The following is a 17439-nucleotide window of genomic DNA, read 5'->3' as shown; positions in this document are numbered from 1 at the left end:
AAGGACGGAAGCCAGACCCTCCCCTGCTATTATGTCTAGTGCACTCAAAGGCTTGACTGAAGAAGTCTTTCATTTATGATTAGTTATTAAGTCTGTGTGCTTATTATTATTATAGATAGTCTTCCTCTACCAAGATGCAAATAATTATGAATGTCTGGTCATTCTGGTCCTTTAAATTCAACAGAGAGTTTCCCATCTTTTCTATTTCCTAGCAAGAGGTACTATGACATTGTGGAAAAAAAAAACTGAATCTAGGTATTGGTAGACGAGGATTCTAGTCCTGGTTCTGCCACGAACTAGCTGTGTGACCTTAAAGAAAGCATTTTAGTTTTCTGTACTTGAGTTTACTCAGCTTTGAAATGGAAGGGGACACATTTCGTGATCTCCACAATCCAGTCTAGGTATAAAATTTTGTTATTTTCTATATGCATGTTTAAATAGCCCTAAATTAAAAGTAGAAATATTTTCTACAGGTGACTCCTGAGCCACTAGCACTACTAATTTCAGCCCATGTTAGGAATACTCAGTTTTTCAAGCTCAGTCCAGACATTCAGAGATAACTGGACAGAGAGCGATCGTTTTCCTAAAGATGCCTTCATGTTCATTCCAGCAGACCAACTTCCTGATGATATCCAGTTCTTTAAAATTTACGACATTTTTTGATTTTAGTTTTTTAAGATTAATCTCAGAACTCTATTCATCTATTAATTAGAGGCATGGTTTTTAGATAAGGATGGTTACTTTTTATTCTGCCCCATGTGTTTACATTTTCCCAAATATTTCTTGCAATAATTTGAACAATACCCACTCTCTCTTTATATATATATACATATATATGTATATAAACTACTGTCCCACATTCACATGTGCAGAATGATAAAATTTAAAAATTTTTAAAATTTGAAATAATTTTTAAAATTATAAAATTTTCTGTATTTGTTTAGACTGCTTATTAGTTTATCTCACTAAAACACACCATAATATATATTTCCTTTTGTAAGAAGAAGAATTTGCCTTACATTTAATGAGCTCTAGTTGTGTTCTTTTTAAGCTATAAGAATGAGATGAGCCTATATCTTAATATTTTAAAAACACAATAATATACATATAGTTACTGAAATAGTCTACACTGTTTATACTGTAGTGTGAGTCTATATAATTAGTTTTCCATGGCTAGATAAGAGTGATGGAAATTAATTACATATTTACAAGCTTACAAGCTCCTTCACCGGTTGATTTGTGGGCAGGTAATTTTACTGTCAAAAACTAATTTGCTCATGTTTTTCTGATATTTGATGTAAAGCATAATTGATATTATTTTAGTTCCATCTTCTCTATTAATTTTCTCATTTGATGTGATTTGCTCCATTTTCTAATAGCAATTACTTGGCGAGCTGTCAGAGGTAACCCATATTTGTTCTCTCATGGCACTGCTTTTTAATATAATCTTTTGGATTCAATCTCTGGACTGAATGCCCTCCAAATGTTCCAGCTGTGCCTAGTTTTCATTTGCAGAATTCCAAAGAGACTAAATTTAGAGGAAAAACATGTAGGTTAAATTTTTAAGAACAGTGCAATTTTAATGGCTTTGTTGGGCTTGCTTGCATAATTTCCCCGCTGAAGCAGTATCTTACAAATCAGGAACTTAATCTCTAAATAACTTTCTTTAATCCTTGAGAATTTCTACTCAGCTTTAATGGCTAAAGAAAAGTGACTCATTCCAACTTAATTATCAATAGGAGAGAACATTTTCCATGGGGTCTAGTAATTCTGACTTCTTTCACAGAAAGAGAAAAAGCCAAAAAGAGAAAGAACTTTAAATATATTTGTGGGAGATAAAAGGCAAGGGTTAGGAAGTGACAGTTAGGGTACAAAAGTAGGTCCACAGCAAGGTGACCAGTCATTCCAGTTTGCTCACAACTGAGGGGTTTGGAGGGATTTTCAGTGCTGGAACTGGGAAGTCCTGGGAAACAGGGAGAGTTGGTCAAGATGTCATTATTGGATTTGGAGCTTCAGCACCCTTCGTTTGGGAGAAGAAAGTTCAGGAGTTAGTTCTGCCCTCCAAGACTTTCCATAAGTTGAGGGTGCATTGGAATCATCAATTCTCTACCTTCAACCAAACGTAGCCAAGGGACAGAAATAACGAAGGGAAGAGCTGTAATTGGGTGGTAGGTAAAGGAGAGTGAGGCAGATAGGGAGGGACATAGAAAAGTGTCAAGAGTCAATGCAGATTCTGTTTCCTCCACACCAAGAATGACATCAGTTTCCACGGAAAAGCTGCCTGGATTGCTGTTTCAGACAGGTTGTAATGATTTGAGGAAGGCACTTTCCCCCCTTTCCATTCCAGGGGTGGGAAGCATGAGGCAGCAAGAGAGATCAAGAAAAGGGGACAATATGCAAGTAGATAAAATGTATGACATAATTCATGAAAAATTTTCATATGGTTTCTCTTTACTTTAATCAAGTATATATCTAAGCCTATTATTCTGTTAGGTTATCCTGATAAAGCTGCATTATAGAGCAATGACAGATGAATGAAATGAGGCACAGAAGATTTGGTGCGCCTGTCTTCAGTCTCTAATGTAACAATAACACAACCATACTCAGTTTTTCACATTATTATTTGATGGATAGCAGAACACTAGCTGTTCGTGTTTTTATGAAAGCAGAAAATGTGAGTCATCATGAAATGCAGAGCTGATAGTATTTTTTGTTTGCTTCTTTAAGCTTTAAAAACAGTAAACTGTGACACTTTTGAAATCCTGCTGTGAGAATTCACTAGCCCTTCATGAAATTATGTGCAAAGGACATTCTTTTCAAGGGAACATTGCATATACTTTAATCAGATGGCTTTGGTGTGTGCTAAGTGTTACATTTTGGTGATGTTTGCTGTATTTTGATTGCTTTAAATATTTTATTGGCCCAAATATAGGAACATTGTTTTGTGGGGAATAATAGTAATGATATTAAATGCTAATATATTATTGAATATATCAGAAATGTTTCTAGGTCCTGGATGCTCAAGGGGCAGCTGTCTCTCTTTCTCTCCCGTCTAACTCCGTGGCTCACCCTATGAATCTTAACCCCTTGTTCCTTCCCTTCCTCTCTGCCTCTCTCCTCCCTTTCATCCCGTTCCTTCCCGTATCTGGCAGCCTTATAAAAACTTCTTTCAGTTCCACTTCCATCCCTGCTTTCTGCCCTTCCCACCTTGTCCACCCCACTGGCTGGTGAGTGGTAGCTTTTAAAGAGACAGAAAACATCTAGGGCTCTTTCCCACACTAGTTTCCACAGGTGTTACTCATTTGCTGTGAAGGCCACTATGATGATGGTTGGTGTGCTGTTTTCTGAGTAGTGATTTAATTAAAAAGTGGTATGTCTGTGTGGTGTGTACTTTCATGTTTTTGGTCTCTGTGGAAATTGGGGAGGCCTCTTTTAAAATCAATATTACCTTATATTTGGGCCAATTTAGAAATGAAAAGTAAGTACTGTTCGAACCAAAAGACCAGATTACCAAAAGGCGTACTTTTTGCATTTTATCTGCTAATCCTGAATTGTAGAATAATTAAAATCATGCCAGTGCAGTATCTAAACTTTGCCTAAATTATAAGTCATTGCTCTGTATCTTTGATTCTACCAAAAAAAAAAAAAGAAAGAAAAAGTGCCTTTTGAGAATTTGGAACTTGTTACAATGCAGATATCTAGTAGTTAAAATTATTTTGTTTACAGTTTTAACTATTTGTAGTTTAATACAGAATATGCACAAATACTATTTTGTAATAGCCTAACAATCATGATTAAAAATTACCCAGGGCTGGCCCTGTGGTGTAATGGCTAAGTTCAGTAAGCTCTGCTTTGGCAACCGGGGTCACAGGTTCAGATCCCAGATGCAGACCTACACCACTCATCAGCCATACTGTAATGGTGTCCCATATACAAAATGGAAGAAGATTGGCACAGATGTTAGCTCAGGGCTGATTTTCCTCAAGTGAAAAAAGAGGAAGATTGGCAAAGGATGTTAGCTTAGGGTGAATCTTTCTCAGGAAAAAAAGTTACTGAAAGCTATTGTGTATTCTAGCAAAGTCAAGTCCCCACATGGACTTTTTTCTAACATATTCTTTTGAGTTTAGTCATAAACATTTAAAGACCATACCATTACTGTCACTGCTGTCCACCGCAACATTCCCATTTTAACAGGGAAGATTTCTAATTTTAAGAAATTAGCATTAAGATGATGGCAGAAAGGGTTATAAATTGAAAAAGTTAACATTTTTGAATTACTTGTTTATTTTAAAGCATAGTTCTTTTATCTAGTGAAATGTTGCCCCTCTTCTTGACAAATTACTTGGAAACAGCATAATTAAAAATACGTTTGAATATAGCATACATTTAAAATAAGTAAGTAATGCTTTGTGTTATTGATACTTAGACTTCCAATGCAATTAGAAGTTATTGTTAGTGAAAATTATAAAATAATCATAAATCTTTTGACCTATCCTGGTCTTGTGTGATTCCAAGTTCAAATCTAGTTTTTTTTGACATTTATTACTGTTATTCATCCTACTATTTGCTATTGGTGTATCCTTTTGACTCCTTAATTTACATTTTGATTTTGAACAAATATGTAGAATATTTAAAAGATGATTTTTAATGATCATTATATCATATAGGATTGGAGAGATGTGTGTGTGTGTATACGCACATAAATTTGCTGTGGATTTGCAAGTAAGTTTACAAATAAACTGCCAACAAGGTCCTGTCAAAGTATAATTTGTTTTTTCCTAGCCTAGGTTTATATTTTTACAGTTTCAAATTAATCATTTGTCTTTTTATAGAAACAAAGGATGGAGTATGGTCCAAGACCAACTGATACTCCCTCTGCCCCATCACCTCCTCCAACACCAGCTCCTGTTCCTGTTCCCCTTCCACCTTCCACTCCAGCACCAGTTCCTGTGTCAAAGGTCCCAGCAAATGTAACCCGTCAGAACAGCAACTCCAGTGACAGTGGTTCCAGTATTGTGCGAGATAGCCAGAGACACAAACAACTTCCGGTGGACCGTAAGTTTCCCAGGGAGGCAAAAAATATACAGTTTTTTCTGCAAGTTAAAAGCACTGCTAAGTAAAATGTTGTTTATTATTGATTCTACTGATAATAAATATTCTTTATACTTGCATCATACTTCATGGATTGCAAAGATTTTTCACCTAGTTTCTCATCCTCCAAGTAATCCTGAGAAATAGGAAATTCTCTCTGCTCTCTAATGTGTGTATTTCTACACATATTCCAGCATATTGTGGTGACCGAGTGTAGACCCTGGAACCAGACATACTTGAGTTTGTATGTATAGGGAAACATCACTTACTGGCCATGTGACCTTCAACAATTTAATAATTCTCTCTATACCTCAATATCTGAAAAGTGGGGGAAAATAATAGTGTCTACTTCATGGGATTAGATCAGTCATTCTCAGCCAGGGGTGATCTTACCCTCAGTCCCAGGGACATTTGGTATTGTCTGGAGACATATTTTGATCACAATTGGGTGGATGCTACTGGCATCTAATAGGTAAAAGCTAGAGGTGTTTAGCAATGTCCTACAATGAACAGGACAGCGCCCCGCTAACAACAGAACTATCCGGTCCAAAATGTCAGTGGTGCTAAGGTTGCAAAACCCTGGTTGATTTTGACTAATAGGACACAGTACAAGCAGTCAATAAATACTTGCTGCTGTCATCATCAGTATCATCATCATAGTTTTCCTGGTGCTCTTCCTCATATTTGCTATTCTCCTATACATAAACACAATCACACTAGCTTAGTATAATCAACCTGCCAATAGCAGTTTCAAATTTGCCCTCCAAATTCAGATTTCATGTAATTTTAGACTTTGTATTTTCATTAACTTAAATTTGATTTTTCATATGAATGGTTTTATGAAAACCAGATTTAAAGAAGCTAAAAGAAAATATGTGATGGCCAACTTTGGATTATCCTTCTTAGTACTAGGGAAGAGCAGTGTAGATAATTTGAAAACTAAAAGTAATTCTAAGATAACTTTTATTTTGTTTTACCTAATATGGCTAGTCTGTTTATTCATCAAATTATGTTATTTTTAAGTATTATAAAATTACTTTGCTGTACTTATACTTGGTATCTAAAAATTCTTGGAAAACTAGAGCCAGGAAGATAGTTCCTCAATATGATAAAAGTATATAAAGGGTGTGTATGTGTGTGGGGGTGTGTGTGTGTGTGTGTGTCTGTCTGTCTGTCTGTCTGTATGTAAAGGATATCTTTCATTCTCTCAATATGACCTCTCCTAGGGCCCAATTCTGAATTCTTATATCCATATAAACATACTTTTTTACGTTTAGATGATTTTTAGATGATCAGCATGTTTCCATTTTCTTTCAATACTATCTGTATTGTTGGAAAAGGAATGACTCCTAAATTTGTCTTCTTATCAGATCTCATCTCTGATATCCAGATACATGTATTGAACTATTAACTTTATAGGTGAGACTGGATGCTTGAGATTCAAGTTCAAAACCAAATTTTTGAATCTTTCACTCCCATTTTCACCTTACTGTTTTTATCATTTCAGTAAATCATACTCACATCTTTTCTGTTGTGGTCAGTCTTGATAAATGAAAATATTTAAAAAAAGAAGACACAGAAACTATTGCTATTTAAATGTCCTAGAAATTCTGGTTAAATGCATAAGTGCAAGTCTACTTTTATACATTACTTACTGTCCTGAAGTGTGGCCAATTTAAATCACCTTCTTATCCAGATCTTGACCTTACCAAAAGAACCAGTGGAAAAATGAAGTTTGCGAAAAATTAACAACTCTTTCTGTGTAGCAAAAACAGTTGTATGTGTGTGTTTAATAATGCGTGTGTGTGTTTAAATATAGTATGCTACTAAATTTTTAAAAATATTTGTGTATATTTTTAAAAGATACTTTTATTTTTTTCAACGACACTAAAGACTTAGTTTTGAGAAGAGAAAGTTCTATAAATGTTTTTACTGATTTCCCTAAGGAAAATTTTCCCCCTAGAAATGACTGTTCTTTCTTCATTCTTGCCACAAGTTTATAACATGTCCCTCCTTCAATACGTCAGCACAGTAATCTTTGACACTGTGGCACTCTTTTTCCAGGCCTAGGATCAGAGTTCATAGGCATCCAGCCCCCATTCGGAACATATCTGTGGGTTGGAACAGCTTGTTCTTTGTCCTAGGCTAAGGAACTAAGAATAACCTAATGGGAAAGAGGCATAGTTAGAATATTTTAAAGACACAGAACTCTCCTGATAATTGTGACTCATCATTTTCAAGTCTGTTTTTCATAAGTAAAATGGTGACATTAGTGTATAAAACATAAACGTCTCTCCCCAAATTAACACATGTACTTGTTTCCTTAAAATAATAAAATTTTGCATTTACTTAAAGTTCCTTTTAAAGATATTTCAGAAATATACTTTGATGTTAAATAAATATATTTCTTTTTATAAAACAAGTATTTTCTTTCTTAAATTAATTTTTTATGGAGGTAACATTGGTTTATGACAAATATTTTCTTGATAGCTTTTTCTTGAGCACTTTTTTGGAGAACTTTTTTTCTGAATGAATGTTGGGGCTTCTCAACAGTCTTTTAGAACCAAAATAGACGTGTTTCTTTATTGATAGCCAGATTTCTTTTAAAATATACCTATTATGCTACCTACATTCTCTGCTTACTGCCTAGACTTATGATAAAAATAAAATGGAAAGCACTGTAAAGTGAATACTCACTCATAAAAATGTTACCAGAGAGCCCTGAACAAGGGAAAAAAGTTGATATGCCTGTTTTTAAATTGTAGCAAGTAGCAAGAGCCAGACAGACTCCTTTTGCTGCGTGTAACTGTGCGTGGTCTATTCAGACTGGCTGCTTGGAGCCATGTGTCATATAAGCTATTCAAACTGACTTGTCGCAGAATTCGGAAAGCTTCTCCTCTTGTCACTTTTGAAGATACCAATGCTTTAGTTGTTTTGCATTTCTTCCATTTCCTTTGAAATGTTAGTCCTTTTATCTGAGTTGAATCTTTTGTAATCTGAAGTGCCATTTTAGAAAGAGGTGTAAAGTTAGTCTGGTTTGTTGTTGCGGCTAGAACATTGCAAATGGAAACCAAAAGCCAGGAGCACATTAGAAGAGGTTTTTGTATTCTCTGGAAGAAGATTATGCTGGACTAGAGATGATCATGCAGTGGCTGAGTCAGTAGATGAGAAGATAAATCTTTTAGTGTGGTGATACTTTTTCTTTTTTATTCCTTTGAGATGTACTCATATGCTATATGGCAGTCTGACGTAGTGATTTAAAAGAGTTAACTAATGAAATGCATATAGTGTATTACTTAAATTTCATAATCAATAATATTCCCTCTCACTCTCTCTAGCCCCCTCATTCTTTCTCCCTCCCACTCTCCCACCCCTCATCCCTCCCTTACTTTTTCCTATTTCTCTTTCTTTTGACTTCTTCAAAAGGTCTCCTGAACACTGAGGCATTAGAAAAAATTATACTGAATTAACACGATCTGATTATTTCACACTTTCACTTATTTCCCAGAAGTACCAAAGGCTTTCAAAAACACTCTTCCTGAAAAAGAAAGATCATGGAACAATGGTCACAAAAAGCTCCATTAGTGACCAGATCATCGCCACTGGTCAAGTTAATTAGTAATTCGATTACTATATAGTTCTTTTTACTTAATCCTTGAAGGTGATACACAAATAATGTGTCTGTGTCTGTGTGTGTACGTATATATATATTTTAAATATACAAACACATTATTCCCTTTCACATACATTCATTTCTTTCCCATTTTTCTCATAAAGGTATGTGCATCTTTCCCATAAGCATAAAATGGATAGGGGAGAAAGGATACTGGACAAGTTAATCAAAGGTAGTTTTAATGACTTTAGTCATAAAACAGCTGTGAGCTCAAAGTGAGAAAACGTAGTTCTAGCTAAATTCTACTATTAATTAACAAGGTGATTTTGACAGATCATGTCTCCTCTTTTGGCCTCCATTTTCTTACCTAGTTATTTTAGGGATTGGTACATGGTGCTTTCAAAGTCTGTCTTAGTGAAAAACTCAGAATGCCTCATTCATTCATTTATTCAATGAATAGTAATTGAATCCCTAGACTGTTTCAGGTGTTTAAGGTAAAGCAAACAAAGCAGGTAGAAATCCCTTTTCTCCTCAGGCATATACTTGAATGAAAGCAGATAAATAAAAATTAAGTTGGTAAAGAATATTAGAAGGAATTAGGTAGTTTGGAGAATAATAAAGCCATGTTGTGGAGGGGAGGATAGTAATTTTAAATAGGGGAAATCTAAAGGAGAAGAAGAGTGAACGATGTGGATATGTGGAGGGAGACATTCCAGGCAAAGGCTCTTCAATTTGAAGAGCACCAAGGAAGCCACTGTGAACTAGACTAGAGGGATCCGGGAGAGCAGTGGAGTTGCTCAGAGAGGTGGAGGTCATCTAAGGCCTTTTACTGGGAGGAACTTGGATCCTGTGGGAAGGTTTTGAGCAGAAGAGTTGCACTTTCTGACTTACGTTTGAAAAGGATCTCTTGAGCTGTCGTATTGAGAAAAGAATGAAGAGCAGGGTGGAGGAGTGGAGAGTAGAAGCAGGGAGACGTGTGAATAGGCTGGTGGCTCAGACCAAGCTGCTAACAGAAAAATGGAATGAAGTGGTTGGATTTTTGGTATGTTTTGATGATAAGACTAACAGGATTTGCTGATGAATTGGATGTAATCTAGGACAAAGGGGAATCAAGCATAGCTCCATGGTGTTTTGCCAGGAGAACTGGAAAAACAGAATTACCACTAAGTTGGGAAATCTAGCATAGAAGCAAGCTTCAGGAAGAAGATAAGCAGTTCAGATTGAGACATATTCTATTTGAGATACCTGATAGACCTCCAAATGAATATATCAAGTAGACAGTTACATATATAGGTCTAGAGTTCTGAGGAGCAGTCTGGACTGGAGAAATAATGTTGGTAGTCATCAGCTTTTCAATGGCATTTAAAGCCATGAGACCAATGATCATTGATGGAGTGAGTGCAGGCAGAGAAGAGATCCAAGGAATATGCCTGGAGCACTATGAGAAGATTCAGAAAAGGTTACTGAGAAGGAGAGGGCATTGAGACAGAAGAGTGTGGTGTCCCTGAGGCCACAAGGCACAAAGGGTTTCTAGGAGGGATAGCCTTCTTCACATGTTGCCGATAGGTTGAATGAGACAATGACTGGGAATTGACCATAGGAGTTTAGCAAAATGTAGTGGAGGGATGGGGCCAAAAGCCTGATTGAAATGAATTTAAGAGAGAATCAGAGAGTGGGAATTGGAATCAGCTAGCATAGACAGCTTTCACAGGGTTTCACTGAAAGGGGAGCAGATAAATGGGCAGTAGCTGGGAGGAGCTGTGGAGTCAAAAAAGGGCTTATTTAAAGGTGAGAGAAATAATAAAATAATAGCATGTTTGTATGCCAATGAAATGATTCAGTAAAAGAGGAAAACTGATAACATACGATAAGTAGGGGAGAAATTACTGTGAAAGTATTTAAATAGACAGAGAACATGGGGTCTAGTGCAAAGGTGAAGCATGGAAACAGGTCATCTCTAATGTATTAGGAAGGCTGGAAGGCAGAGAGTACGGGGAAAGTGAGGAGAACTGTTAGGGGAGCTCATGGAGGCTCTCTTCTAATTTCTTTATTTTATTCAGAAATTCGGAAAGTAAGATCATCAGCTCAGGGTAAGGATTGAGGAATAGGCATTGGAGGTTTGCAAAGAAAGAAGATATTAAATACTTGTATAGGAAAGTGGGCAGTTATATGGTCTAGGGCAAGATTTCTCAACCCGAGTCCTGTTGACATTTGGGGCCGGATAATTCTCTGTTGTAGGAGACAGACCTGTGTGTTGTAGAATATTTTGTGCATCCCAGGCATCTACCCACTACAGGATAGCAGCATCCTTCTCCCTCCACCCCCACACCCTGCCAAGTCGTGACATCAAAAAGTGTCTCCAGCCATTACCAGATGACCCCTGAAGTCAAAATTTCCCCCAGTGGAGAACCAGTGGCCTAAGGAAATGTAGTATGCTTGTCAGGGAGCGTTCACAGCCCAGTTGAGGTTCCCATTCATGAATTTAACATGAGATCATTCAGCATTGTTGTGTTGTCTTCAGTGTGCAGGTGCAGGCACAGAAGAAGCAGAAAGTTAGATCTAACAGGGTTGGGGTTTTGCCAGATGAGCACAATGAAGAGAGAGAAGAGCCAGGGAGTGATTTTAATAATTGATCATGGAATTTATATTGGATGAGGATGAAAGTGAGGAAAGGTGGTGGGAACACTCGATTGTAAGTCCTGTTGGGATCAGAGGATTATTGGCTTTGGGGTTCTAGAGAAAGTGACATATGTTAGAGATTTTCAAAAATAACCTACTCCATGTTGGTGTCTAGGAAGGAAATCTCAGATGGAGGAAGTGCAGGATGAGCTCATCCACAGACTGACCATTGGTCGGAGTGCTCAGAAGAAGTTCCCCGTGCCACGGCAGAATGTGCCAGCTGTCAATATCACTTATGACTCCACACCAGAGGATGTGAAGACGTGGTTACAGTCAAAGGGGTTCAACCCTGTGTAAGTCTTTCTGGGAATATGTTATAATTCTGTGTGTAAAACATGCATTGTTTTCTATTTGGTCACTAAGAAGTTACAAATGATTCTTAGAAAATATAAGAGCCCAGGGGCCGGCCTGGTGGCATAGCAGTTAAGTTAGCAAACTCCGCTTAGGCAGCCTGGGGTTCACTAGTTCCAATCCTAGGCACAGACCTACACAGCACTCATCAAGCCATGCTTCGGTGGCATCCCACACAGAAAAACTAGAAGGACTTACAACTAGGGTATACAACTATGTACTGGGGCTTTGGGGAGAAAAATCAAAAAGAAGATAGGCAACAGATGTTAGCTGAGGGCCAATCTTCCCCACCAAAAGAAAAAAAGAACCTATAAGAGCCCAACCAGCATTCGTTTGTGCTTGGGAAATGGCTATCACTATTTTCACTAAAAAGGAATTAGGAGAAGCAGAAGTGACTATCAATTGATGGCACCTCATTTTCCAGGGGGTCGTGTCTGTTCATCATTGGTCCCTAAAGCAAACTGTCAGCAGCTTCGCAGCCTGGTAGCTTGCTTGCTTCCTCATCAGGTGACCCGGGGTAGCAGTATGGTCTTAGCTAGACTCCTCAGACCATATAGGACATATAGCAGAATCTTTCCTTCTGCTGCCCAATCTAGATTCTCAGGCAAATAAAAAATAGATAACATTACCTATCATAGATTATAATCTAATAGAGCTTTTCCTTTAGTAAACCCACAGTAAAGATTCTATTTATGTATAATCTAAAAATTTGTAAACATTTTTTTGTATTTGATACAATGAATTATTTGAATAATACATATTCAAGAGAACTTGACATATTATAAACTCACTTACCCAGCAGGACTGAAAAATGAGGTACACTGGTTAGGCAATTGCCTGGTTACTAGAAAGTTATCTATTCCTTCTATGAAACACCAAATTTCAAAGAATTGGTACACAACAGTAATGATACTAAACCCAATTGGCTCATTTTTGATCTTCATAATCAGTCATCTTCTATAGCCTCAAAGTCATCATCATACAAGTCCCTTGTCATTGCCCTAAGTACTGTAGTATCGTTTTAAGAGTTCCAGTGTATGGAGCACCTAGAAAAAAAGAGGTTATAGCAGGACTGTGAATTTTTCTCTTCTGTTTATTCTAGATGCTCTTTTTAATGCTCTGTTTCTTTTTCCTTCTTTTGTTTTTTCAGGACTGTCAATAGTCTTGGAGTATTAAATGGTGCACAACTTTTCTCTCTCAATAAAGACGAACTGAAGACAGTCTGCCCTGAAGGGGCTAGAGTCTTTAGTCAAATCACCGTACAAAAGGCTGCATTGGAGGTATGACTTGTCAGCCTAGGGTTGTGTTTTTCTTCATTAGTTGAGAGTGTAGACTGCAAATTGAAAGCTCTGGAGACAAGTGTTTATGTCCGTATTGGTGAATTTCCCTTTCATACGAGCTGAATTAAGTTTGACTCAGCTTTTGTCATTTGTCCCTGAAGACCATCAATGACCATTTGCATGGACATTAATTTGTTATAAATGCTCATGTAACACGGAGCTTGAGCTTCATACACTTTTGGACATTTAATAAAAACCCTAATGTTCTTGTTTTATATGCGTTGACTACTTCTGTAAGAATTTTATTTTTGATACAGTAATGGACATTCACTTCTGAGTGAATCATTGCCTTAGGAGGCCAGAATTCTTTTGCCTGTCCTTAATATTTAGTGGGAGATTCTAATAGGTTAGAGGGTATAAGGTCTTAAAACCCTGGCTCTTTGTCTTAGGCCTGGTTATGCATCTAAACAATCAGAGGAAAAATATTAGGTAAGGATCATCAAAAATAGGGAGCCCTGAAGAGGAATTATGTAGTCATAGTTGTGTGTATGAAAGCAGGAGAGTAAGTGTTTTCTAGATTGGAGATACTTAAGCTTCCACTATCCTGATCTACTTGAAATGGGCTGTGTAAGTGGTAGTTTCCAACTGTTACATCTCACAGCTCTTAATAGCTTTCATGAAAATTATACTTGGACTCAAATGAAAGGGTAAAGGCTTTGGTGTGAAATTGATACATAATTATCTCTAGCAGGTATATTATATAAATTCAGCAGTTAACTCAGTAAAATAGCTTCATGCATACAACCCCATAACTATTCTCAGTCAGGAGAAGTTATATTTCCCTTGGAAATTTGTCCTACAACATTGGTCTTGGGGATTCTATATTAGGTTTTCTGTATATTGAATGTGAATAAGGATTATATCTTTTCTGAGGCAGTTTTGTTACCATTACGCATTCTAATTTTAGTGAGGGTATATAGATTACTTCTTAAGGATATGATAGAAAGTTCTATATTCTTAACATTTTTGAATTCCTTCGGTCCAGACTCCCCATTATTGTCATTTGCCCTCACCACCCACTTCCTCCGGATCTCTTGCTCCTGTTCCTCTGGATATGAACTGAGGCAGAGACTTACTGCCTGAGATTCTTCGTCTTCCTCAGCCACCTTCCCACCACATCCTTCTCTTGCATCTAGTTCATCTTTGAGATGATTCACCTGTGTTCCCAGAGATTCCCGTTGATGAGAGTGGACTAAGGAGGCTGCACAGGGATTATAGGCAGAGCTTGGAAAGGAGAAAAGCCAACATGATATCAGAGGATCAGAACTGTATGAGCTAAACTTGGTGTATTCTGAGCCCAGTGTTTGGGCCTGATTTAGAATCCCCTAAAGGCAGATAAGTTATCTTGCTTGACTAAAGAGGGTCCTTTGATAATTTACCATCTTATTATGCTTATTATACACATATCTTCTTTCACCCAGGGAGTCTAGAGCATTCCATATGCATTACTGTTTTATCTTTATCATGTTTAAATGGAAGGCCTGGTGAATGAATTACCTTAAGATACTTTACAAATGAAAAGATTATTAATGTGATACGTTAGTGAAGTCTAGAAGCATCAGTTTTTAGGTATAAGAACACAAAGGATGTTTACCCTGAGCCGTTTCATTCCATGACTTGCAGCTGCACAAACCAGTAACCATCTCATCTGAACCATGTTTATTTTTCAGGACAGCAGTGGCAGCTCCGAGTTGCAAGAAATCATGCGAAGACGACAGGAAAAAATCAGTGCCGCTGCTAGCGATTCAGGAGTGGAATCTTTTGATGAGGGAAGCAGTCACTAATTTGTTTATTTGTTTGTTTTTAAACTCCATTATTCTTGGCATTATTCCAACGTGCTTTGTTTTAAGAAGCCATGAAGGGAATGTGAGATTCTTATTTCTTGGGATACTTAACTTATTGCCATAAAAAAAACAATGCAAACATAAGTCAGCAGAGGACTTGCTTCTGGGCCCATTATTTTTATTAAAACTGAAAAATTTTAAAGAGAATCTTTTGACCTTGGGAAATATTTTGCCTACTTTACCAAGGTGAAGTTTCGTCTATTGGATTAAATATTTCATTTCCATCTCAATGCATAATCAGGCATTTTTTGACAGTGGTAAATTTATTTGTTGCAACGAAACAAAGATATTGCCCATGTTTATGGCAACAAAGCAAAGATATTGCCCATGACTTAAAATCTCAACAATTTCAGTTTTGCCTGTGATGATGGTGTCTGTCCTTCAGGGTGTAGCTTCCTTTAGGCTGCCTCTGCTTACTTAGATTGCTTCTTTGACATACTCAATGATGGAATATTTAGATTTATTTAAAGTTCTTAATGCCAACAGCTTAAAAATTTTAAACATTTAATGAACTGTAAAATACAACAAGGCCTTGGATGTGGAAATATAAACCTAGGGAGCATTCCCAAGACATTTTATTTGTCGTGGCTCTGTTGATCACAATTCCTTGTATAGCTTGTATTTTGATTTAGTTTATATTCTGCTTATTATCTATGCTGTGTTCTTATATATGAGAAAGCACAAGTGGAAAAGAGGTCATATACATTCAAAATCTGTCACAGGAAGTAGCCTGCATTGGTGTGCGTTACAGTATTTTGCTTAATGAAGGCCTCAGTTCTGAATATTGATATAAGTAGTTAAAAGGAAATTGAGACCATTTTATGTGTTTATCTGTGTCAAGTTTTTCTGGTAATAAGAAACACTTAATTTACACATATTTTAATCCTGTGAAAGATTCTAGATAGAGAAAAGAAAGATACTTAACCTTCAACAAATGTTATTTTTGGAAACACGACTTTTGTCATTAAATGTTATATTATTTCACATATATAAAGCAGATGTTATGTAAGAATGTTGTATATTTTAACATAAATCCATTTAGAGAGATTATCTAGATTCATTAATTTTCATAGTGCCTTTTTCACATGAGTCAGCTGGAAAGTCTGCAATAAACAGTATTTGCTGTATGTTAATAAATGGCTTCCGTCTCATTGGCATAAAGGATCTCTGGTATGTAGACTGGGGATCAGGGTTGAGTGGAATGGGAAAAACAGAGGCCCACTCCTTTTTTTTCCTTTAACTGATTTCCAGTGTATTACTGAGTGGGTAGAAACCACTCTGGAATACTTTCTTCAGTTGTTTCTCTTCTTTCCACCTCTCTTATTTCATCATCTTTTCCTTCTACCATCTGGTCACAGCAGTAAAAACAAATTTACACAGCACTTGTGATTACTAAGTGCTTCCACATAGCTGCTTTATTAGATGTCTACAGTAAATCTCTGAGTTGTATTTTACTGATGAGGAGACTTAGCTTTTTAGAGGCTGACTTTCCCCAAAGCATGAGGGATGTGGGGTCTCTTGTCTTCCATGTCTCAGTCTCTCTGTAACATTGCCCCGTGGACAAAGTGAAGCAAACATGAGAGTGATAAAGAACTACTGTAGATCTTTTCCATTTCATAAGCTCTGACACACATTTAGAACTTAGCCATTATTGAAAACCTCTGAAAACGTAGGGATAAGACAAAAGAAAATAAGATAGAAAAGTTAGAATAACCCATGTGTAATGTAGCATTTCTGATATTTTAAAAATTGATATAATTTGTAAGTGTATCTTTATGCTATAAAATTCCAAAGGAAATATCACAGAGATAGTAATTGCAGGAAGCAGTTACCTCCCTAAGAGCTATGGGGACAGAGAGAAGTGTTGGGATGAACAGAATTGAAAAGCTTGAGGGAGACTTACTACAGAATTTGGATCCAGGCATTTGAGGAGTTTGGTCACTGGTACCTAGGAGTTGGAGGAAAGACCCCACAGCTCGTAAACAAACCTCTGAGAAGGGGGCACTGCCTAGCTGGTGCTGTGGCCAGGAATTCAGAAAAGAATTCAGCTAAGAAAACAGTTCAGCAAATCCATGGAGCTGAGACTCAGATCTCTGAGGAGAGCATGCCAGCCAGCTGGTACTCGAATTTCTGAGAGGACACAGGCTGCTTCCAGGAGTGTGGGGAAACACAAATGGGTCACAGGAACCTACTGGGAATCAGTTCCTACTTATAGAGTGAAGAACCATTATTAGGGTGAAGCTGACAGAAACAGGAAGTAAAACAGGAGAAAGCAAGTCCCTTCTCTCCCCCTAGCTTTCTGTCTCCTTGTAGCACACTCTTGGGGCAGAATCTTTTGGACACCCACCTGGCAAAGCCCCAAATCAAAAAGATGAAAATAAAGTAATGGGTTTGAAACTGAGAGAATAGCTCAATAACTAACCCATTCCAACTCTGGCTACTTAGCTACTATACTTACTCTTCTATACATATTTGAAATTCCATACCACAATAAAAAATGTTTATGCTTTTAGCTAACAAA

At 37.0% G+C, this 17439-nt stretch overlaps 1 protein-coding gene across 19 annotated transcripts in view; it reads left to right on the top strand.

Annotated features, from left to right (window-relative positions):
- EPS8 (EGFR pathway substrate 8, signaling adaptor) overlaps positions 1 to 16055 on the top strand; it is a 171367-nt gene extending 155312 nt beyond the window's left edge. For all 19 annotated transcript variants that reach the window (XM_023643178.2, XM_070269994.1, XM_023643176.2 and 16 more), the window contains 4 exons: positions 4833 to 5055; positions 11499 to 11676; positions 12885 to 13014; positions 14745 to 16055. In XM_023643178.2, the coding sequence (XP_023498946.1) occupies positions 4833 to 5055; positions 11499 to 11676; positions 12885 to 13014; positions 14745 to 14858 (645 nt within the window). In that variant the 3' untranslated portion in view covers positions 14859 to 16055. The remainder of the gene's footprint in view (positions 1 to 4832; positions 5056 to 11498; positions 11677 to 12884; positions 13015 to 14744) is intronic.
- Positions 16056 to 17439: the final 1384 nt, after the last annotated feature.

The sequence above is a fragment of the Equus caballus genome, chromosome 6 (assembly GCF_041296265.1).
Source record: "Equus caballus isolate H_3958 breed thoroughbred chromosome 6, TB-T2T, whole genome shotgun sequence".
NCBI lineage: Eukaryota > Metazoa > Chordata > Mammalia > Perissodactyla > Equidae > Equus > Equus caballus.
This window is presented reverse-complemented; position numbering and strand designations above follow the sequence as displayed.